Genomic DNA, 23,326 nt, shown 5'->3' with positions numbered 1-23,326 from the left:
TACTAGGGCATTTAATGTAAATCTCAATAAAAATACGGTTCTTTTATTCTGGCAGAAAAACATTTATGTAAAAGAATACTAAAATTAAGATTGAAACTAAGGAATTTAATGTAATTCGCAATTGTGGGCTAAACCACACAAATATTTCAATGTGACCTCTGAGGGTTAAATTTAGGTTAGTAAATAAGTTTTGATTCACATTACTTGGTAATTGTTTGAAAACAATTATGGTATGGTATTCAGACAAAAATACTTCTGACCAATCAGCTAATAGGAAACTTTTTTTTTTTTTTTTTTTTTTTTTTTTTTTTTTTTTTTTTAGCTAAAAGGGCACCCCTGCGAGTCAGTGTAAATCTGCCTTTCTAGAAAAAATTGACTATAGTAGTATTAATATTGTATGGCAGTTTATGGCAATACTTGAGCGTGGGTATGCTTATCTAATTTGTCTCTATCTCAAAATCAAATTTAGTTCAATAGCCTCTTGAAATTACTGGCCAGTGGGAAGATGAATAGGCATATATGAAAGTCAGATAAGTATAAAAATGAAAACAAAATTAGATTTAAATTCAGTTTATTTCTCTGAACCTCCCTTCAATAGTCATACCAATAGTGAAGCCAGGAAAAGAACCCTGTAACTCAAACAATTACAGACCAATTTCACTGACTATGTTTGCAAATTACCACGAAAAAGGGATTTTGACGAAGGAAAAATCTATTTCTGGGGAGAGACCTGTGACTGCCGGTGAAAAGGGTCCTTCTTTACACTTTTCTAATATAAATCTTCCAAATATACTAGAGAAAGATAAAAGCATGGAATGCAGAGGTTACAACCCTCGCGCGAACACCTTGTTGGTGTCGTGTATTTAACAAGGGCGTGTAAATTATGGACTGAATTGGTGTTCATGTCATAACACATTTTATCAGCCTCACAATTTGGCCCACAATCAGAGTGATATACCTTGGACTCTCTCTCACACTTCGAAAATTATATATGTAGAGGTTTTCGAAGAAAGCAAATAACAGTAGCCATATTTTTGACATTCAGAAGGCATGTGATGGAGGCATTCAATACTGATATCCTTACATCATAATTGTTTTTGAGGACACAGGCTTAATAGATAAAATTTGAATATCTATTTATCATAGGTTTCAATTTCTAATTTATCTTTTATCTATAACATTGAATATAATGGAAATATTTTATCCCCCAAATTTATTTGGGCCAGCTCTGTGCAAGTTAAATTTGACTCATGGGGCTGGTAAATTTCCATCCCTTTAATGATGATAATAGTGTTATCATTGTTAGACTATCTGACCATCTTTGAACATTGGACATGGCAATTATATACATCCTAATACTGTAGTAATTTTGGTATGATGAGGGTCCAATAGCCCCATCTTCAAATTTCCCTTGATGAATCAATGAAAAAATGAGTCTTATTAATTTTCTACTTTTTGTAAAACTAGAGTTTCATTGTGATACTAGTAGAGATGTTATTACCAATAATAACATCATGAGTAATTTAATAGTAAGAAGGGTTTAAAAAAAAACTTCTATTTTTCAATATTTAACTTAGCCGGTGATTATATAGCTGCAACTCTGTTGCCCGACAGACAACTCTACGGTAAAAACTCGCCAGCGATCGCTACACAGGTTGCGGGTGTGCCCAACAGCGCCATCTGTCGTCCAGATACCCAGTACTCAATGTAAACAAAGACTCAATTTTCTCTCTGTCGAGCTATCGACAAGACGTACTTACTCGCTGTTGCTAAACTGGAGTTTTTTCACAACTAATTGGTGAAGTACTTTATTCTAGTTTTGAGCTTTCGCTATGCAGGTGTTTTATCTTCATCTTAAATCTTGAACTCGTTTTGGATAGATTAAATTATGGTGACAAAGAGAGTATGGACTTTCTTTCACTTTTAAATGGCCGACCCTTCCCTTAGACGGAAGTGTGTTTAGGCTTTTAGTAATTATATCACGTTATAGATTTTCCTCTATATATTTTATATCTCTCCGCCTTTATTAGGCCTCTTCGATTAACTTTCCATTTATTATAAACATATAAAAATAATTTTAATGTTTTGTTTATATAGACCTTTCCTGAGAGTAGGCGGTCCTAACTTGGAAACCGAAGTTAATCAACGTTGAGCCCTTTATATCGTAATTAGCTTTTAAAGAGCTAAGGATTTAAAACTTTTTAAATGTAATATTTTATGAAAGAATTTCTTTGATAGTCTTCGTACTGTTTTCAAAGATGAACTAACGTTTAGTTTATTTATGCTACGCAGTTGTTGACGTTCAGGACGTTCAACATGCGCTCTATCGTTACGATAGAGAGAGAGTGTATCACGGTTTCACTTTGCAGTAAGAGTAAATCGATTCTGACGTTTTGTTCATTCTTTCTTAGCTTAAATGTTTTAAATTCTATTTTAAAGGAACTTTTTAATTGAAAAACCTTTCAGTTTTTTCCTTTAGTCAAATAACATGTTTTTTTGACGAAATATAATTGGGCTCTTCTCTTAGGTGCGAAATCAAGAGAGAAAGAGAGAGAGAGATAGAGACGGAGGGAGAGAGAGGAGAGAAAACGTTCCGTTCAAGCGGGTAACGTTGTTCTCGAGTTACTCTCGTCCCTAGTCGCTGTACGGGGAGGAAGGATAAAACGTTTTAGTTTTTTATTCTCGTCCCCAGGCTATGTGCGGTGAGAGATTGAAAACGTAGTTATATGAACTAGTGTTTAGTCTCTTTCCCAGCCACTGATTTTTTTATCTTAAAATATGTTTTCTGTTTTTTGCTGGTATTAATGAGCTTGCATTATACGACTGATTTCGCAATTACTACCTTTTAATGAAGGGTAGAATTGCGTGTTTCAGGTAGAAATCAGTAAAAGTTTCGATTTCAGTGAAATAAGTGCAAAACAGAAAATCGAAGTGATAAAGTGATATGCGCAAAGTGTTACAGTGTTGCGTCCGAGGGTTCGTCTGTTCGTGCCTGTCGTTCACCTAGTCCGGGACCTCTTACATGCTCCCAAGCCCAGGGGAGAAGTAATGTCAAACGACTTATGGGTTCGAGAGGCCTTGACCAACGAACAGACGTTTTCCCTCTATGGTATCGGGTGTATCTTACCAAGATCTCCCCTACCATAAGACGAGAGAGACGTTGTTTCTCCTCGTCATCCGAAGGCTTTTCGCATAAGAAACCTGTCACAAGGTTTCGAAGCCCTTAAGCGAAAGTCAGTCCTTTCAGGACAGGTCCAGCGTCCTGGTTACAACCATTAGGACAGCTCTGACCCTATGCAGTCATCGGATAACTGCATGCCGCCTAACAAAAGCGTAACACAGACTCCGAGAGTCTTTTTTTTGTAGGCAAAGTGTTGCGGTCACAGACGTTACCCTCGTCTCTTACCACAACCATTTCCGTTGATCCTTAATGGGTTGTATGGCAAGACATGCAGTATATGCTTGCCTCCCTTATGGAAGACTATTCTGCCGATTAGTCCGTTGAGTCTAGCCGTTTATCTCATCGATATCCTGGCTTTCAGCCAACCTAACGTTCCTTTGTGCTTACTGTTGACGTTGGCGTAGCTTAGTCACGTCAGTCAAGTTGTTTAGAACCACACTCGATGCGGTCTCGTGTGGTTTTTCAGCCGCATTTGGACGTTAGGCCACTTGCTGATGCTCCTGTTGACGTTCAAGACGTTCACTAACAATCGGAGTTGACTTGTTTTGACGCTGTGCGTCAACCTCCGCATTCTAGAGTTGTTTTGACTGCTCAGTGTAGGCAGTCAAAGCAGTCTCGAGTGGACGCTGTGCGTCCTCACGCACCTGTTGTGGTTGACAGTTCAGTTGTTGACAGTTCACAGACTGTCAAGCAGTTACATGACGTTGCGTTCTGGTCCGCTACTAATGCACCAGTGAGTGTGGACTCTGCTTGTAAAGCATTGCCACCACGGTAGGTCTCTCCCTTGCTTGAGACTCAGCTTTTATCGGACAAGGTTCCTGTAGATGAGGAAGTTGCTGTTCTCCCTACTACTGATATTCCCTTGAGGACTCTGTCAGATGGAGTGGAGCCTAAAGCTGCTTAGCCTCCTATGGACTTTAATTAAATCATGATGATTTTTTTAAGGATCTTTGTCCGGATCTTTTTGTAACTGCTGCTCCTCGTTCGCCTAAACGTCAGAGCTTACACTAGGCCTAGCTACTTCGAAGCCGTTGTTTTTAAGCTAGTGCTCTCTCGCTCTCCTAGAGAGCTTTACGTTGGCTAGGCGACTGGTTTTTCACCAGGAGGAGTTTGGGGGATACAGCCTTTGCTTTCCCTTCTTTTAAACTGTTTTATAGAGCGAGAGTCTGATATGACACGAGAGAAGTTCTCGGCTTGGGAGTTCATGCCTCTGCCCAGATAGACTTCTCAATTCTCGTAGACTCTCCCTGGCGCCTGGCCAGGAGACGCTCCAAGTTGTTTACAGGTCAACTTCACAGCTGTTTTCGAGCCTTTGAAGTTTTGCTGTACAATTATGTCACGCATAACAAGGCTTTCAGGGATGGTAAACGGTACCGCCTCAGTCGCTAACCCCGTCTGTTGCCACACCTGCTCCCGTAGACCCTAAATGGGCTTTGCTGCAAGACATGCAGTCCAAGCTTGCGTCCTTGATAGAGGACTTTAATGCGGAGAAGGTTGCTACCGAACCTTCTGGCCAACAACCTTCCAACCGGTCGGTTGTGCGCCCTGTTGACGCTGAGGTTACCTACTCGCGTCTGCCAGTTGAGGTGGTTCCTCCACCGATGCGACCCAGTGTGGGTTGCCAGCCGCACGTTGACGTTAAGCGACGCTCGGAGGTGGTTGTTGACGTTCAGGACGTTCAACAACCAGCAGAGGTGACTTGTTTTGACGCAGTGCGTCAACCTCAGCAACCCGGTAGGGTGTTGACTGCACAACCCAGACGGTCTAGACAGTCTCGGGTTGACGCTGTGCTTCCTCGCGCACCCATGGTTGTTGACAGTTCACAGACTGTGCAGCAGTTCCATGATATTGCGTCCGGCTCCATCACGCATCCACCAGTGCGACCGGACTCAGCGAGCCAGACGTTGCCCACTCCGTTGCCGTTTCCTCATCAGTTTTCGGATGAGGAACCCTCTGATGAGGACGTTGCTGAACAACAAGACGATCAGCCCCCAGAATAGATCAAGCCCTGCTATCCATCCTGAAGATGCTGAAGAAGGAACGCTGCTCAGTCAGGCTGTGGATGAGTCTGGTAGGGACGCTGTCATCCGTGGAACAATTTGTGTCTCTAGGAAGACTACACCTCCGTCCTCTTCAATACCATCTAGCTTTTCACTGGAAAAAGGACAAGACGCTAGAAGCGGTCTCGATCCCGGTTTCCGAAAAGATAAAGTCTTGTCTGACTTGGTGGAAGGACAATATCAACCTAAGAGAGGGTCTTCCCCTGGCTGTTCAGACTCCCAACCACGTTCTCTTCTCGGACGCATCGGACGTGGGCTGGGGCGCGACACTAGACGGTCGGGAATGCTCAGGACTGTGGAACTCGAGTCAGAGGAGCATGCATATCAACTGCAAGGAGCTGTTGGCAGTACATCTGGCCTTGAAAAGCTTCAAGTCTCTCCTTCGAGGCAAAGTGGTGGAAGTTAACTCGGACATCACCACGGCCTTGGCGTACATCTCCAAACAAGGAGGTACCCACTCACTGACGTTGTACGAGATCACAAGGGACCTGCTCATCTGGTCAAAAGGTCAAGACATCTCCCTAGTAACGAGGTTCATCCAAGGCGACTTGAACGTCATAACAGATTGTCTCAGTCGGAAAGGGCAAGTAATTCCAACCGAATGGACCCTCCACAAGGATGTGTGCAAGAGACTTTGGGCCACTTGGGGTAAACCATCCATAGATCTCTTTGCAACCTCGCTGACCAAGAGGCTTCCAATCTATTGCTCTCCAGTCCCGGACCCAGCAGCAATACATATAGATGCTTTCCTCCTAGATTGGTCACATCTGGATCTCTACGCATTCCCACCGTTCAAGATTGTCAACAAGGTACTGCAGAAGTTCGCCTCTCACGAAGGGACAAGGTTGACGTTAGTTGCTTCCCTCTGGCCCGCGAGAGAATGGTTCACCGAGATACTTCGATGGTTAGTAGACGTTCCCAGTAGTCTTCCTCTAAGGGTAGACCTTCTACGTCAGCCACACGTAAAGAAGGTACTCCAAAGCCTCCACGCTCTTCGTCTGACTGCCTTCAGACTATCGAAAGACTCTCGAGAGCTAGAGGCTTTTCGAAGGAAGCAGCCAGTGCGATTGCTAGAGCAAGGAGAGCTTCTTCCATTAGAGTCTACCAATCGAAGTGGGAAGTCTTCCGAGACTGGTGCAAGTCAGTTTTCTGTATCCTCGACCAGTACCTCTGTAGCTCAAATAGCTGTTTTTCTCTTATACCTGAGAAAAGGACGATCCCTTTCAGCTCCCACTATCAAGGGCTAGAGAAGCATGTTGGCATCGGTCTTCCGGCATAGAGGCTTAGATCTTTCCAAACATAAAGATCGGCAAGACCTCCTTAAGTCTTTTGAGACCACCAAGGAGCGTCGTTTGGCTACCCCTGGATGGAATTTAGACGTGGTACTAAGATTCTTCATATCAGACAGGTTGGAGCCGTTACAATCAGCCTCCCTGAAAGATCTCACTCTTAAGACTCTTTTCCTGGTATGCTTAGCCTCGGCTAAAAGAGTCAGTGAGATTCATGCCTTCAGCAAGAACATAGGATTTTCGTCAGAAAAAGCCACTTGTTCGCTACAACTTGGTTTTCTAGCCAAAAATGAGCTGCCTTCTCGGCCTTGGCCTAAATCTTTCGATATCCCCAGCTTATCGGAGATCGTAGGCATGAACTAGAAAGAGTCTTATGCCCTGTTAGAGCTCTTAAGTTCTATTTAAAGCGTACTAAACCTTTACAAGGCCAATCTGAAGCTTTATGGTGTTCAGTTAAGAAACCATCCTTGCCTTTGTCAAAGAATGCTTGGTCAGACTTTATCAGATTGTTAATACGAGAAGCTCATTCACATCTGAGTGAGGAAGACCGAACTTTGCTTAAGGTGAAGACGCACGAAGTTAGAGCTGTAACAACTTCCGTGGCCTTTAAGCAAAATATATCTCTGCAAAGTATAATGGACGCAACCTATTGGAGAAGCAAGTCAGTGTTCGCGTCATTTTACTTGAAAGATGTCCAGTCTCTTTACAAGAACTGCTACACACTGGGACCATTCGTAGCAGCGAGTGCAGTAGTGGGTGAGGGCTCAACCACTACAATTCCCTAATTCCATACCCTTTTAATCTTTCTCTTGAAATGTTTTTATTGTTGTTTTTTGGGTTGTCCGGAAGGCTAAGAAGCCTTTCGCATCCTGGTTGATTTGGCGGGTGGTCAAAGTCATTTCTTGAGAGCGCCTAGATTAGGGGTTTTGATGAGGTCCTGTTGTATGGGTTGCAACCCTTGATACTTCAGATCCTAGGGGTCGATCAGCATCCTAAGAGGATCGCGAGGCTCCGTAAGGAAGACGTACTTAAAAGGCAGAGAAATTGTTCAAGTCGACTTCCTTACCAGGTACCTATTTATTTTGTTTTTGTTATTTTGATAACTTCTAAAATGAAATAAAAACTCTTAGCTCATAAAAGTGTAAACATATTGCTGGTCTCTACCCACCCCCCTGGGTGTGAATCAGCTATATAATCACCGGCTAAGTTAAATATTGAAAAATGTTATTTTGATAATAAAATAAATTTTTGAATATACTTACCCGGTGATTATAAATTAAAGGACCCTCCCTTCCTCCCCAATAGAGACGCAGTGGGACGAGGAGAAAATTGAGTCTTTGTTTACATTGAGTACTGGGTATCTGGACGACAGATGGCGCTGTTGGGCACACCCGCAACCTGTGTAGCGATCGCTGGCGAGTTTTTACCGTAGAGTTGTCTGTCGGGCAACAGAGTTGCAGCTATATAATCACCGGGTAAGTATATTCAAAAATTTATTTTATTATCAAAATAACATTTTAATGCCTAGCACTTTTTGAAACTAAACGACAACGTAACATTTAATACTTTCCTGTATTACAGATCCAAAACAAGGCTAGTCAGGAACAGAATAGTGCTCAATCCAGAAGGAGTCACAGACCTGGAGAAATATACATTTAGCAATGCAATGGCCATGTCTGTCAAATTGGGCATTTGGGAATCATCTTTGGACAAGTATATAGATGATATCGAATATGTTTCAGAGGTAAGATCATCCCTGACTCTATGTAATTAAATTATTTCTGTCCTTAAAAAGAATTCATTGTATATTAATCTTTTTGAAAATTATTACAATTTATATCTAACCCTTTCAATACCACCTGACATATTCTATGTGGATATTTTGTCTCCCTATGGTACCATTGAACATATTTTACTAATACATTAGTTATTACCAAATTTTTTCTTTTCTTTTGGTATCTTTTTATGAACATTTTAGAAAATGTGTAACATTGTATATCATTGAAATAAAAATTTATTTGGCCATATGATTAATAAAGTAGTCAGGTTCTATTTTTGAAATTTTTTATTGTAAGATAAGTTTAAGTATAATATACCCAAGAAGGGCCTTGAGCTTTAGTGCCAAATTTTTGAAAAATTGGTGCTCAAAGGTTTATGGAGTTAAACAAACTATTGTCCTACATAAATTTATGCTTGAGTTTGAAATGAATAGCGGTTTACCCCTATCTATTGGAGAAAGACTCGCATATTAATCAACCTTGCTAATAAGTGGAAAACTTTATCCAAAATTGAGGCAGCTGGATATCACTTTTTATTTTGGGGTTTTCCTTCTTCGAGAAGTAATCGTGTTTTGATTTTGTCTTGTTTCTGTCACACTGTCATGCTTAATTTTGGGAAATGACATTCCAACATCTTTTTATTTTGGAGAGCAAAAAGGAGAGCATTTCTGTTTGACATCATATCCATTTATAATATAATCTGTCAAGATGAGATTAGCACTAATAGATGGATTGCATGACTAAATTATATCAAAATTACAAGTTTTCCTGCCAAGAAGCTGTTTCGCCTCATAGGAATGGCTGCAGAGCCAAACAAAATATCCATCAAGAGTCACTGCCACATTCAGTCTTAACTACTAAATGTTTACCCTTCTTTGCAAAATCTGAAACAGTAGCATATTATTACACTTAAAAACAGTATAAAATAATTATATCGTAAGTGGTTGGAGAGATGTAGGACTAGAGAAGAGGCAGTTCTTGATGTGTCCAGAAAACTAAGGGGATAGATAAAAGAGTGCAAAGGCATTAGTCCAAGGATTGTGTGTGTATTATTTTATAGTAGGAAAAATTTTATCATAGGTTGTGGTGACCTATGCGGTAACGTCTCAGACTGGCGGTTGCCAGACTGGGGTTCGAGTCCAGCTCAAACTTGTTAGGTCCTTTGGTCGCTGCAACCTTTCCATCCTTGTGAGCTAAGGATGGGTAATCAGCAGCTATTGCCTGGCCCTCCTTGGTCCTAGCTTGGGTAGAGACAGGCTTGGCTGCTGATCATATGTATATATGGTCAATCTTTAGGGCATTGTCCTGCTTGATAGGGCAATGTCACTGTCCCTTGCCTCTCCCATTCATGTGTAGCCTTTAAACCTTTAACCCTTTAATGTGCTTACAGTCCAGGAATAAAAAAAGATTATCGAAGAGAACATTTCTTATGTTAGTGTCTGGTTGTGTTTACGGAAAAGAGGGTTGTTGATATGGTTTATTTGAATCCAAAGATTGGTTAACTATCTCTCTATCTTCCTCCCATTTTGGGAGGAAGCTGACAGAAAAAGAAAAACAAAATGAGTATTTTCTTCACGTCGTTCCTCTTTGCCTGATGAGGAACCAGGCCGAGTTTGGTTGGCAATGCTAGGGTGCCACAGCCCATGCTGATTTACTTTTTCTTAGAATTTAGAAATAAATTAAATGAATGTGACTTATATAAAGTATTTCCTAAACAGAGGCTTCAATCTGCTTCCTCTATAGTGATCCTGCTCAATGTTATATCATTCCTGGGAGTTTCCACTCCCTGTTCACTCCTTTTATGTCACAGCCTGTGAACAGGGCAGTGGCCAGGCCTTCTGGCTATGGATTTCTGGAGAAGGTCCAGTTGGTGTGCTACCTCCTGACCTGTTTTGTCCATGCTGTTCAGACAACACAAGAAGACAGACAATTAACTATAGGGAATCTGAGGTAACCATATGTGCATGTGTCAACACAAGATGGACAGTTAACCACATGTGCATGTGTCATCTTATATGCTGTAATAATGCTATGATTGAAATGAATATTGTAATGGAAAGCATAATAAATTTTCCTATAGAATCTATAAATAAGTTAGATAGGCCTTGTTAGAAAAAAGTGAGCAATTGTAGAGCAAACAGAAAATAAATTTTTATCTATGAAACACAATTTACGATAGTTTTTATTTTTCTATAAAAGAATTGTTCATATTTTACAATTTCCTGTATACCAAGTGGAAAATCTGTACAAAAAATGCACTGTCATTTGCTATATGAAACATCAATTGAAATTGATTGCAAATGCATGAATATGCATATAAAAAATTATCCATGCATTCATAAAATTTTTGTGTAAAAGACATTCATAAACAAGTTTTACCGTAAGCATACCTTCTTCTTCTTCTTCTTCTTCTTCTTCTTCTTCTTCTTCTTCTCTTCTTCTTCTTCTTCTTCTTCTTCTTCTTCTTCTTCTTCTTCTTCTTCTTCTTCTTTTTTTTTTTTTTTATGGAAGATTGGACTTCCTAGGTTTCACACAAATGAAAGAATGTGGTTTGTTGAATGTAGAATAATTGTTTTTTGCTGAAAAAATTAACCATATTCTTTAACTAATATTTTTCATATTTATTTTTTAATTTTCTTAGGAGTTAAGCAAAACTGGTCGTGTTGTACTTAGTCAGGAACAAGTGCTGCAGTGTATGGGTCAACTGTGTGCTCTTCGACATCTCATCAATCTGAGCTCAGATTTACTAGACACTCCGGACTTTTATTGGGAACACGAAAATTTGGAGCTTCTTTATCAAAAAACTAGTAATTATTTGAATATTTCAAAACGGACATCGGTAAGTATTATTACAACATGATAACTAATTTAGTATTCCAAGTCTCATTGTTTATATATTTTATTTATTAAGTGATTTTCTTTAGTGTCTGTGAATTGTAATTTTCAATTACTAGCTTTTTCAAGTATCTTATCCATCCTTTTGTATAACAACGCATTTAAGATATCTCATTTCCCAGGGAGTAAGGTATATTGCCCCCATTCAGGTAAGTCCTTTTTAAGTGCTGGGTAGAAGTACTGTACTTCTGCTCTCCCGGTAAGCTCTGAATTATTTATAAGAAACTTGACTTAAAGGCTGGAAAATCTCAAATGTTTATGCAAATTACTTTCTAGGATTATGATTATTCTCCCCTGGATCAGCGTAATCAACAGGGAAAAATAGCCAAGTGAGGAAAGGAAATAAGGAAATAAATAAACAATTTAAGAAGTAATGAACAATTAAAATAAAATATTTTAAAAACATTAACAACATTAAAACAGATATTTCATATATAAACTATAAAAAGACTTATGTCAGCCTGTACAACATAAAAACATTTGCTGCAAGTTTGAACTTTTGAAGTGCTACCGATTCAACTACCTGATTAGGAAGATCATTCCACAACTTGGTTACAGCTGGAAAAAAACTTCTAGAATACTGTGCAGTATTGAGCCTCATGATGGAGAAGGCCTGACTGTTAAAATTAACTGCATGCCTAATGTTACGAACAGGATGGAACTATCCGGGAAGATCTGAATGTAAAAGAGGGTCAAAATTATAAAAAAATCTTACTCAACATGCATAATGAACTAACTGAATAATGGTGCCAAAGATTAATATCTAGATCAGGAATAAGAAATTTAATAGACAGTAAGTTCCTGTCCAACAAATTAAGATGAGAATCAGCAGCTGAAGACCAGACTGGATAACAATACTCGAAACAAGATAGAATGAAAGAATTAAAACACTTCTTCAGAACAGATTGATCTCCAAAAATCTCAAAAGACTTTCACTATAAGCCAATATTTTTGTGCAATTGAAGAAGAGACAGACCTAATGTGTTTCTCGAAAGTAAATTTGCTGTCGAGAATCGCACCTAAAATTTTAAAAGAATCTTACAAAGTTAAAGAAATATCAATGCTGATATCTGGATGTTGAGGAGCTACTGTCCTTGACCTACTTACAATCATACTTTGAGTTATGTTAGGATTTAACTTCATACCCCATAATTTGCACCATGCAATAATTTTAGCTAGATCTCTATTAAGGGATTCAGCAGCCCCAGATCTACATTCAGGAGATGGAATTGATGTAGAATAAGTGAAAAGTGAAAGAAAACTTGAAATGAAGCAGGAATAACCTCCTAATGGCACTAGAGAATATTTTTCCAGCTGTTAGTTGTTATGACACAATATGTGTAGCAAGACAAGCATAGACCAAAATAATTCTCTTCACTGCACACAGTATACAGCCCTAACCTTGCCAATCAAAGGCAAATCTTAAGACACTTATGCTGTTCGTGTAAAAACACAATACAAAAACCCGACAGTGGCCAGCACTGGTACACACAGTCTACTATCAAAGAAATGGAAATTCCGATGTAATCGGAAAACACCGAATTCATGAAAAAATTCAAGTACCAGTTGCCTTCATCTAACTGTCACCACACCAAGACCAGTAATCCGCTGGAAACGGTCCTCCTTCGGCTGAGCTAAACCTCCAGAGCCAAAACCTCAAAATGAGGAACAACCATTAGAAAAACATTAAAAGATTAATACAAACAATCAATTACAAACTTGGCTATTTAACTACAGTAATGCCTCACAACACAAAATTAATTCATTCTGCAGTGGCTTTTGTAACATGATTTTTTCGTGTTGAGAGTCGCACTTTACATGTAAATCGCCTAATTCATTCCAAACCCTACAAAACACCACATTAAGTCTTATAATAGAGCTACAGTATAACCACAATGAAATACTGTACAGCCAAATACATTTGAACCATTCAATATACCTCAACTAACTTTTGATACCTGTAAGTTAAGTACTGTAGTTACTGTATTTGAACATAATGTAATAATAAATGGAAAATGATACAATACATGCAGTACTTTACTGTACATATACAATTTATACAGTACCATATGTACTGTACTATTATAGTTACCCCTACTATAGACTACAGCTACATTTTCTATAGTCTAAATCTATTTTCTTCAACTTTTTTTTTCAATGGGTGACTATTTTATTCTCGGCCTGGCTTTTCTTAACATGACATATTTTTTGTAATGTGAGTCATAAAAATATTCACATCTCATTTCGCAGCGTGAAAATTTCGTAAGCAGATTCTTTCGTGAAGAGATGTATGAATGTACTTATCATAATTATGGGTTTGTAACACCCTCCCCCAAAAGTTTATACAGTCAGGCCTCATTCTTTGCGATACTTAGGTAACAGACACAGGCGGGAAAAGCGAATTTTCGCGAATAAATACTGCACTAGGTTGGGCTAACTCCTAACCTAAAAAGTCACTGCCCCATTCCACGAGCGGGTGCCCGACCTCATGATTAACACAGGAAACACTGCGTATTATCGTTTTAATTTGGTTTCTACAGTAGTTTATAATCATATGTACAGTGTACAGTACATTTGCACACATGTACACTACGTACTGAACACAGTAAGGTTACAGTACAGTATTGTGCTAAGGTAAAGTTTACAGAGTTGTCATCATCCCCCTTACTCTTGTGTATAACAAAACTTGTTCCTATCTAGTAATACTGCACTATAACCTAATAATCAGTGATACTGTAGTGTATATTACTGTAATATATTTTCAGTAATATTACTACAGTATAGCTTCACTGTACTTGCTGTAAGTGGTCGTGTTTTCGTTCAAGACTCGTAGCCTACACCGCTACTCTAGAAGCATGACGCAACTTCTCATGTGTTGTCTCTAGCGCAGTATGTTATATATACTTTCTTAAGCAGTAATACAGCTTGTTTTATTAACTGAAATCTTAAATATCTTGATAATAATCGTTTCTTTTAAATAGATAAACACAAAAACTGTGCACTCTCTCTCTCTCTCTCTCTCTCTCTCTCTCTCTCTCTCTCTCTCTCTCTCTCTCTCTCTCTCTCTCTGTGTGTATTCAATTTCGCTTCGGAAGCATTATTGCATTCTAGAAAATTATAATTATTTGAATAGTTAATTGAGCGTTAATAAAACATTAATGTACTTTTGTTTTAAATTTCGGGTGTAATTTTCTAAAATGCAATAATGCTTCTGAAATGAAATCAAATATTGAGAGAGAGAGAGAGAGAGAGAGAGAGAGAGAGAGAGAGAGAGAGAGAGAGAAATAGCTCTCTCATTCGATATCAGGATGCCAGAAAACTTCAAATCTCTCTCTCTCTCTCTCTCTCTCTCTCTCTCTCTCTCTCTCTCTCTCTCTCTCTCTCTCTCTCTCTCTCTCTGTAATAAATGAAATCTTTGTTTCTTTACAAAGCCTCTATTGAAGCTTTATAATCAAGCACCACAAGTCTCTGGAAAGTTACTGCAGCATTCTTTAAACCAAAATGCATTACCTTACATTCATATAAGCCTTCACTTATGACAAAAGACGAAACTTATTGGGCTCTAGCCGATGAAGGGACTTGCCAGTATCCTTTCATCATATCAAACTTAGTGATGTACAGTACTTCGCATTGCATACCTGGTCGATAGTCATCAATTCTAGGAATAGGAAAATTTTCATTGACAGTTATAGAAATTACTTTCCTGTTGTCAAAACATAGTTTAAACTATCCATCAAGTTTCTGTACTAGAACTACTACTGAGCTCCAATCACTAAAACTTGGTTGTATCAAATCATTCTCCATCATATATTAAACTTCCTTTTTTATGGCTTCCCTCTTCTTAGAGTTAACTCTATATGAATATATCTATACAGTATCGGTTTTGAGTATAACAACTAAATATCATGCTCAATTAAATTAGTTCTTCATGGAATATCTTTGAAAATTTATGTTCCATTTTTGCTATATTGTAGTTCATTCAAAACTTATTCTTTCGATTTATCAAAATTTCCTTCCTCCATAGAATTTTTGATTTACAGCTATAGGTTTAGGATCTCTATCATAATAAGATTTAAGCATATTAATATGGCATTTCATTTTCCTACTTGGCAACTGTACTATGTACATAATTATAATCATTAACTTTCTTGACAGTGGGGTAAGGTCCCATAAACTTGTATCAAAACTTTTGTTCTTTAGGTTGCGGGAATACTAAACCATTTTGTCCCTCTATAAAACTACACTTTTTTTATTTTGAATCATATTTAACATTCATCTTACTCTGATATTTAGAAAGATTTTCCTTTGCTAATTCCCACATTTCCTTAAGTTTACTATGAGATTTTGTCACCCAGTTCTCCACCGAATCCACAGTTCTTCCCTCAACTAAGCTCTCTTTTGAAAGATCTAGTGGTCCTGTGATCGAGTGACCAAACAGGAGTTGAAACGGGGATGACCCAGTAGCACTCTTTGGGACTGAGCAAATGGCAAATAAAAAGTAAGGCAAACAATCTTCCCTTAAACCTAGCTTTTCTTGGCAAAATTGTTTTAATCATACTTTTTAATGTTTGGTGAAATCTTTCTACCACCCCTTGCGATTCTGGGTTATATGGAGTATACACAAAATGTTCTATAACAAACAATCTCAAATGTTTTTTGTATATCTTTGAAAACAAAATTTTGATCTTGATCAGACTGAAGAGTTTTGGTCATTCCAAACTGAGAAAAAAATTGGATCAAAGGCCTCGCGATGATTTTAGTTGTGATACGTTTAAAGGTATTCCCTCTGGATAACGAGTTGCACGATCTATTATGGTTAAAATATATTTAGATCCTTGTTTTAACTTGAGCAATGGTTCAACCACATTGATTATGACATTATATAATGGCTGTCCAAGAGGTGGAATAGGTTTTAACCCTTTTACCCCGAAAGGACGTACTGGTACGTTTCACAAAACTCATCCCTTTACCCCCATGGACGTACCGGTACGTCCTTGCAAAAAACTGCTATTTACATTTTTTTTTTTTTTTTTGCATATTTTTGAGAAATTTTTTGAGGAACTTCAGGCATTTTCCAAGAGAATGAGACCAACCTGACCCCTCTATGATAAAAATTAAGGCTGTTAGAGCAATTTAAAAAAAATATACTGCAAAATGTGCTTGAAAAAAAAATAACCCCTGGGGGTTAAGGGTTGGAAAGTTCCAAATATCCCGGGGGTAAAAGGGTTAAAGGGGGTTGCCAACCAACTGACAGGTAGGACAGGTCTTACAAAATTTTGATATATCACCCTTCATCCCAGGCCAATAGAAATGCCTTCTTACCCTGTCCAAAGTTTTACTAATTCCCATATGACCTGAAAATTTATCATCATGACCAAGTTGCAAAAGTTGAGAGGGATATAATTCAGGAACAACCACTTGAAATCTTTCAACCTTATTTTACAAGGAATCCAGATTAGAAAAATATTTTTTCATCAATATCTCATTTTTAATAATAAACTTATCAACCAATTTTGTTCTTGCTTCTACACCATCCAAAATTCTTTTAATTGTTGGATCTTTTCTTTGTAAGGTGCAAGCTACTTTCTACCCCCAAGTAATCCTAGAATCTGGTATAATTAAGGACTGCTTTTTCTCTTCAGAATTCTTATCTTTTACTTTACATAAAGTATCAGTTTTGAATAAAGAACCTATTTCTAAATCTTAGTCCTACCCATCCATACTAGCCTTAGACCTCGTCACAACACCCACTGTCTTATCACTTTCTTAAACACGAGTATCACTACTAGGGTGACTAATCAAAATAGGGTACAAGTCAACCTTTCCCTCTGCAAGATTATTTTTCTAAAAGCAAATCTACTCTCGAAATTGGGAGAGTCTCTGTGACAGCTAACTTTACAGGACCTTTATATAAAGATGATATTAAGTCAACACAAACCAAAGGACAAGATATCGGTTTTCCTTTTAACCACAAACAACAGCCTTCTCCCCTGCAACTACCTCATAACCCTTTGGTATTGCAGAATGCAACAACAGAGACAAAGTTGCACCTGTATCCCTCAAGGTGACAATTTGATTAGTTTCACCCCTATGTCCAATAGTTCCCATAGATAAGAACCATCCTCCCTTTTGAGCTTGTTCAATTTTTGAAAGGCACCTTCATTTTCTCTAGGCCTACTTGCTGTCACTAATCCTACAGGTTTTACCTTGCTAAAACAACTCCTTTTTTTTTTCTTTTTTTTAAATGTCCCGTTTTCGCTCATGCATAAGAAACCAATTGACCAGTTTTCTTTTTGACAGGAGATCTACTTTCTCCTTCACCTTTTGGGTGATCATAATCACATTTTCTTTGCACATCCAACTTGGAAAAATTCTTATGTGTCAAAACATATTCATCAGCTTAGCTAGCTGCATTTTCTAAAGTTTTGACTTCTTTTCCTCTACACAAGTTCTAAGGTCTTTAGATAATGTATTCTTAAGATTTTCCTTAGAATTAGCTGTTTAGTTAAACTCGGTAACATTAACAGATCGCAACGTCATTAAATAACCTCTCAGTATCTCAAGAAAAGTCTAGAAATGTTTGTCTAAGCTTTTTCCCACAATTCCTAAACTTTATTCTGTAGGCTTCTGGAACCAATTCATAAGCTTTAAGGATCAGATCTTTAACCTTATAATAGTCTTCGCTATCTGCCAAAGGTTGCATTGCCCAAACTTCTGCTGCTTTTCCTTATAGCACTGACTGAACCAAAAAATATCCATTGTTTTTAGGCCAATTCGTACTATGAGCAACTTTCTCGAAAGTTATGAAAAAAATATATAACGTCACTCGTCATATTTGGGAACTAGCTTTATATACTTAGCCAAATCAAATATATCATAATTTTTGTCCTTATTACTAATATTCAAAACTTAGCTATTTCAAGTTCATGTTTTTGCACCCTTTCATTTTCCCTAAACTTTAGAACAACTATCCTCTCATGTTCAGCACATTCAATTTTCATGAATTCTAATTTCAACTTTCATAGTTCAATATCTGATTTATTGGATTTGCCTTCATCTCTGCCTTTGGATCTAAATGCTTAATTATCTTTTTCTTAATCATCTCTTTCTTATGCTGGGAAGTAAAACTCATGCCTAGACAGTCTGCTATGCAAAGAAGGTCTGATTTAATCAAAATATTAATGGTTTCTCGTCAGTTCTCTGACTCAACAAACATATTGGCTTGTTCCTTTGTTTTTAAGTAAATTTGCCATATTTACATCACAGTTAAAGGATTTTACACAGAACACTCAAGAAGTAGCTATAAAATTTGCTCGATTTCAAAATCATCTTTAATAGAAGAAATAACACGGAGAAAAATATCCCGCTGGGGATGCCAGAATACTGTTATGATCCACTTTGCTCTATTAAGAGACATGCAATATTGGTTTAATTAAACATGATATAAATCGAGATTTTCAATAAACTAAATACAGCATTGTATAACATTTGATTCTTTCTCTCTTTTGAAATAACTTTAAAGGACCTAATAAAGACAATACTTTGGTCTTGCAATGAAAAACAGGGTAAAAATAGACTAAACACTTTTCGATGATTTCAATCAAAAATTTATAAAGTAGAATAAGTGATAAGTGAAAGAAAACTTAAAATGAAGCAGGAGTAACCTCCTAATGGCACTAGAGAATATGTTTCCAGCTGTTAGCTGTTATGACAGGATATGTGCAATAAGACAAGTGCAGACCAAAATAATTCCTTTCACTACACACAACATACAGCCCTAACCTTGCCAATCAAAGGCAAATCTTGAGACATTGATGGTGTCTACATGAAAACACAATACAAAAACCCAACGGTGGCCAGCACTGTTACACATATTATTATTATTATTATTATTATTACTATCCAAGCTACAACCCTAGTTGGAAAAGCAAGATGCTATAAGCCCAGGGGCTCCAACAGGGAAAAATAGCCCAGTGAGGAAAGGAAATAAGGAAATAAATAAATGAAGAGAACAAATTAACAATAAATCATTCTAAAAAAAGTAACAACATAGTCCACTAGCAAAGAAATTGAAATTCCACTGCAGTCGGAATACACCGAATTCATAAAAAAATTTCAGCACCAATTGCCTCCATCCAACCGTCACTGCGCCAAGACCAGTAATCTGCTGGAAACAGTCCTCCTTTGGCCAAGCTAAACCTGCAGAGCCAAAACCTCAAAATGGGAAACAGCCATTAGAAAAATAATACAGGTAAATAAAAACAATTAATTACAAACTTGGTTATTTAAGTACATACATACATATACCAAGGCTCTTCCCCAATTTGGGGGGTAGCCAACATCAACAAATGAAACAAAAACAAAAAAGGAGACCTCTACTCTCTACGTTCCTCCCAGCCTGACAAGGGACTCAACCAAGTTCAGCTGGTACTGCTAGGGTGCCACAGCCCACCCTCTCCCATTATCCACCACAGATGAAGCTTCATAATGCTGATTCCCTTACTGCTGCTACCTCCGCTGTCATCTAAGGCACCGGAGGAAGCAGCAGGGCCTACCGGAACTGCCTCACAATCGCTCGCCATTCATTCCTATTACTAGCACGCTCTCTTGCCTCTCTCACATCTATCCTCTTATCACCCAGAGCTTTCTTCACTCCATCCATCTACCCAAACCTTGGCCTTCCTCTTGTACTTCTCCCATCAACTCTTGCATTCATCACCTTAAGGTAAATAAAGGTAAATAAAAACAATTAATTACAAACTTGGTTATTTAAGTAATTATCATAATTATGGGTTCATGACACACTTTTGCAGCGGTTGTTGCTTGATTATACAATACAGTATTTCCTTTTTCTTTTTTTTGAAAACTCATTCTTTCCATACATGGAAGCTACTTCAGCAAAAAATTCTCCTCAGTTAAATCGAGAATTCATGGGATACACTTGAATAGCTCTTTTAGCCGACTCTCACTTCGTTGAATTAAATTTGGACACCATGGTTTCATAGTAGACAACCTACCTTGCTCCTTTGCACCTGGCATCCTTCGCGCAATTTCCCTCCCCTCACAGCACAACTATGGCTTACTCGGTCCCAGTCTTGCATTGTCCCTCTCTGCGTGTGCATATAAAGGTAGCACTATCACAGTCACCCATGATACAAGATGGGTTAAAAGACTTAAGACTGTAAAGGGCAGAAGTGTGGGTATCTTGATTTGGGGCACAACAGACGACTTTACACATGCTTCAAGCTACAGACTCAACTGTTTGTTGAATAGGTGAGCATAAGGATAAATTGTTCATGCTTCAAACATTTAAGAACTGCATATAGGAAGTATATCTTTGTTTGTCAACCACGCATAGTTGATTACTTGATTAGTGAACCTTTGGCTATGGAGGGCAGACTGTAACTTGAGGAACAGCAGCAACATGTGGCTTTTGTTCTCTAGTCCTTTTCATTATTCAGTATTTATGGAATGCTTCTGGTGGAAGTATTGACCTCTCTAATAGGCTTCTCCTGTTACACAACTTATTCTGGGATCGTTGTAGATGTATTCCCTTCCCGACCCCATCTTTACTCGAAATGGGTAGTGAATTTAGATGAAAGATTTGCTTGAAAAAATTTCCTTCCCTCAATTACTATACTTCCATTTCTTAAAAAGTTAACAAACATTTTTTCCTTTTGATATGAAAATGGTAAATTATTGAGAAGTAAAAGTCCAGATTGATGGAAATTCTTTTCTTTAGTGAACCTTGTATAAGACAACTAACCTAACTGGTTGTTACAGAGAACCTCTTTCTTTATTAAGGAAGGTTAGCATTACAAGTGTATGTTTTTAGGTTTCTAAAGTTCTATTTCTTAGGCTATTGTATCTCAACTTGATCTCCATTCTAGACTATGGTAAGTTTATTCAGTGGAGGTTTGAAGTTTTAGAAACTTATACTGAAGGAATTAATTTCCTTTTTCTATATATTCTGAAGTGGATATTCTACCATCCCTCATGGCTCATCATTATCCACCATCCTTATCAAGGCGTAAATCAGCAATATGAATATTGGAAAATAGCCTCCTGGCTAGTACAATGGTAACTTATTTGCCTAGCATTCGCATGGCAGCAGATCGATCTCCACCCGGAACTGTGAGTTTAAGCTGTTTACTGGGGAGGCCACTGCTGTGGTTGGGCACCACAGTGGGGCGTGGGGCTTGCCCGGCTGACGTTCTGGTGAGCATCTATTCTGATGGAACTGGAACTGAAATCAGATACCTTTAACCTTTAATTTTTTAAAATTTATTTCATTACATATATAATATTCAAATCAGCTACCTATCCTTCACTCTGTATCTAGTGTACCTTTTACAGAATTGTTATTGTTGTTATTGTTAAATGCTAAGCTTCAACCCTTGTTGGAAAAGCAGAATGCTATAAGCCCAGGGACCCCAACAGGGAAAATAGCCCAGTGAGGAAAGGAAACAAGGAAAATCAAAATATTTTAAGGACAGAAACAAGGAAATTCAAAATATTTTAAGGACAGTGACAACATTGAAATAAATAATTCCTATATAAACTATAAAAACTTTAACAAAACAAGAGGAAGAGAAATTAGATAGAATAGTGTGCCCGAGTGTACCCTCAAGCAAGAGAACTCTAACCCAAGACAGTGGAAGACCACGGTACAGAGGCTATGGCACTACCCAAGACTAGAGAACAATGGTTTGATTTTTGAGTGTCCTTCTCCTAGAAGAGCTGCTTACCATAGCTAAAGAGTCTCTTCTACCCTTACCAAAAGGAAAGTACCTACTGAGCAATTGCAGTGCAGTAGTTAACCCCTTGGTTGAAGAAGAATTGTTTGGTAATCTCAGTGTTGTCAGTTGTATGAGGACAGAGGAGAATCTTTAAAGAATAGTCCAGACTATTCGGTGTATGTGTAGGCAAAGGGAAGAACCGTAACCAGAGAGAAGGATCCAATGTAGTACTGTCTGGCCAGTCAAAGGACCCCATAACTCTCTAGCGGTAGTATCTCAACGGGGGGACAAAAGAGATATTTGTACCTTAACACCAGGATAAAGAAGTCTACCCGAAGTAATGCTTCTCTGTGTCTGCCTTTAGAGCTAGTCAAAGACTCTCAGATTATTCATTTTAAACATATGTTGCAGAAGCTTCAAAGGATGTAGCAGAATATTTGGTAAGTATTAAAATGAATTCCTTTATAAATTTTTGTTATATCAAATCATTTTATTCACAGGTAATGAATGTAAAACTTTCCCATTGTGTGGAGTTGATGGAATTGCTGAAGAGTCATCTTCATGAACGACATTCTGCTCGTCTGGAATGGATTATCATTATTTTGATTATGATAGAAGTGGGCTTCGAAGTGCTTCACGTTGCAGAACGATGGCTGTAAATTTCCTATAATTTTAGATGGCTTAATGTAAAAATTAGCACAAATTCTTAGTTGTTATATATTAAAGTCTTTTTATATAATCTTTTGGCTTTGATTTTTCATCCTTAGTAAAATTAAGTACAGTACTGTATTGTTTAAATACAGTTTTGACATTTTCGTAAATTAATGGTTAATAGATTAGGTAAGAACAATACGCTACCTGGGGGGACCTAGGAATTTATATGTGGTCCAGACAGGAGTATCATTTCATGATTCTTCATACAATACAGTTGGCGCCCTCCCTATTTGGAGGTTCTTTTTTCTTGATTTTGATCATTCGCGATAGAGAGAACTATATAACCTATTAAATAAAAAATCACATTCACAGTTTCGCGATAAGTACTCTCAAGACCTGACGATTTGAAAGCTACTGTTGTTCTTTTGCAAAATTTCCTTCTCCATACAGGACAACTCCCCATCTCTCGCTCACTTGGCCTCTGCCTTGTATTATCCCTCGTTGTGTGCATCTTCCGCTTCGGTCCTTTTTGTGGAGAATCACGTTTTGATGCAAAAAAACTGATATAAAAAACCTGTTCATATCCAGTGTGCTTATAGTGATTTTAGTATAAAGTGTTATACCTAGATTACGCTACATTCGATGGTTCCAGGAGTTCTATCATGTTTCAGAGTTGCTGCATAGAACTTCATACGTAAACAGTAAGTGGTGTTGTACTAATACTCTTTCT

General features: G+C 37.9%; 1 protein-coding gene across 5 annotated transcripts in view; it reads left to right on the top strand.

Annotated features, from left to right (window-relative positions):
* LOC137631179 (required for meiotic nuclear division protein 1 homolog) overlaps nucleotides 1–23,326 on the top strand; it is a 136,178-nt gene that overhangs the window by 34,403 nt on the left and 78,449 nt on the right. For 4 of the 5 annotated variants that reach the window (XM_068362901.1, XM_068362905.1, XM_068362906.1 and 1 more), the window contains 3 exons: nucleotides 8,112–8,274; nucleotides 10,950–11,147; nucleotides 22,443–22,633. In XM_068362901.1, coding sequence (XP_068219002.1) covers nucleotides 8,112–8,274; nucleotides 10,950–11,147; nucleotides 22,443–22,601 — 520 coding nt within the window. In that variant the 3' untranslated portion in view covers nucleotides 22,602–22,633. Of the gene's footprint in view, nucleotides 1–8,111; nucleotides 8,275–10,949; nucleotides 11,148–22,442; nucleotides 22,634–23,326 lie in introns of those variants that run through there. The other variant, XM_068362904.1, reaches the window with a different exon arrangement.

Source organism: Palaemon carinicauda, chromosome 39 (genome assembly GCF_036898095.1).
Source record: "Palaemon carinicauda isolate YSFRI2023 chromosome 39, ASM3689809v2, whole genome shotgun sequence".
Lineage (NCBI taxonomy): Eukaryota > Metazoa > Arthropoda > Malacostraca > Decapoda > Palaemonidae > Palaemon > Palaemon carinicauda.
Note: the sequence above shows the minus strand (reverse complement) of the source record. Positions and strands in the feature narration are given on the sequence as shown.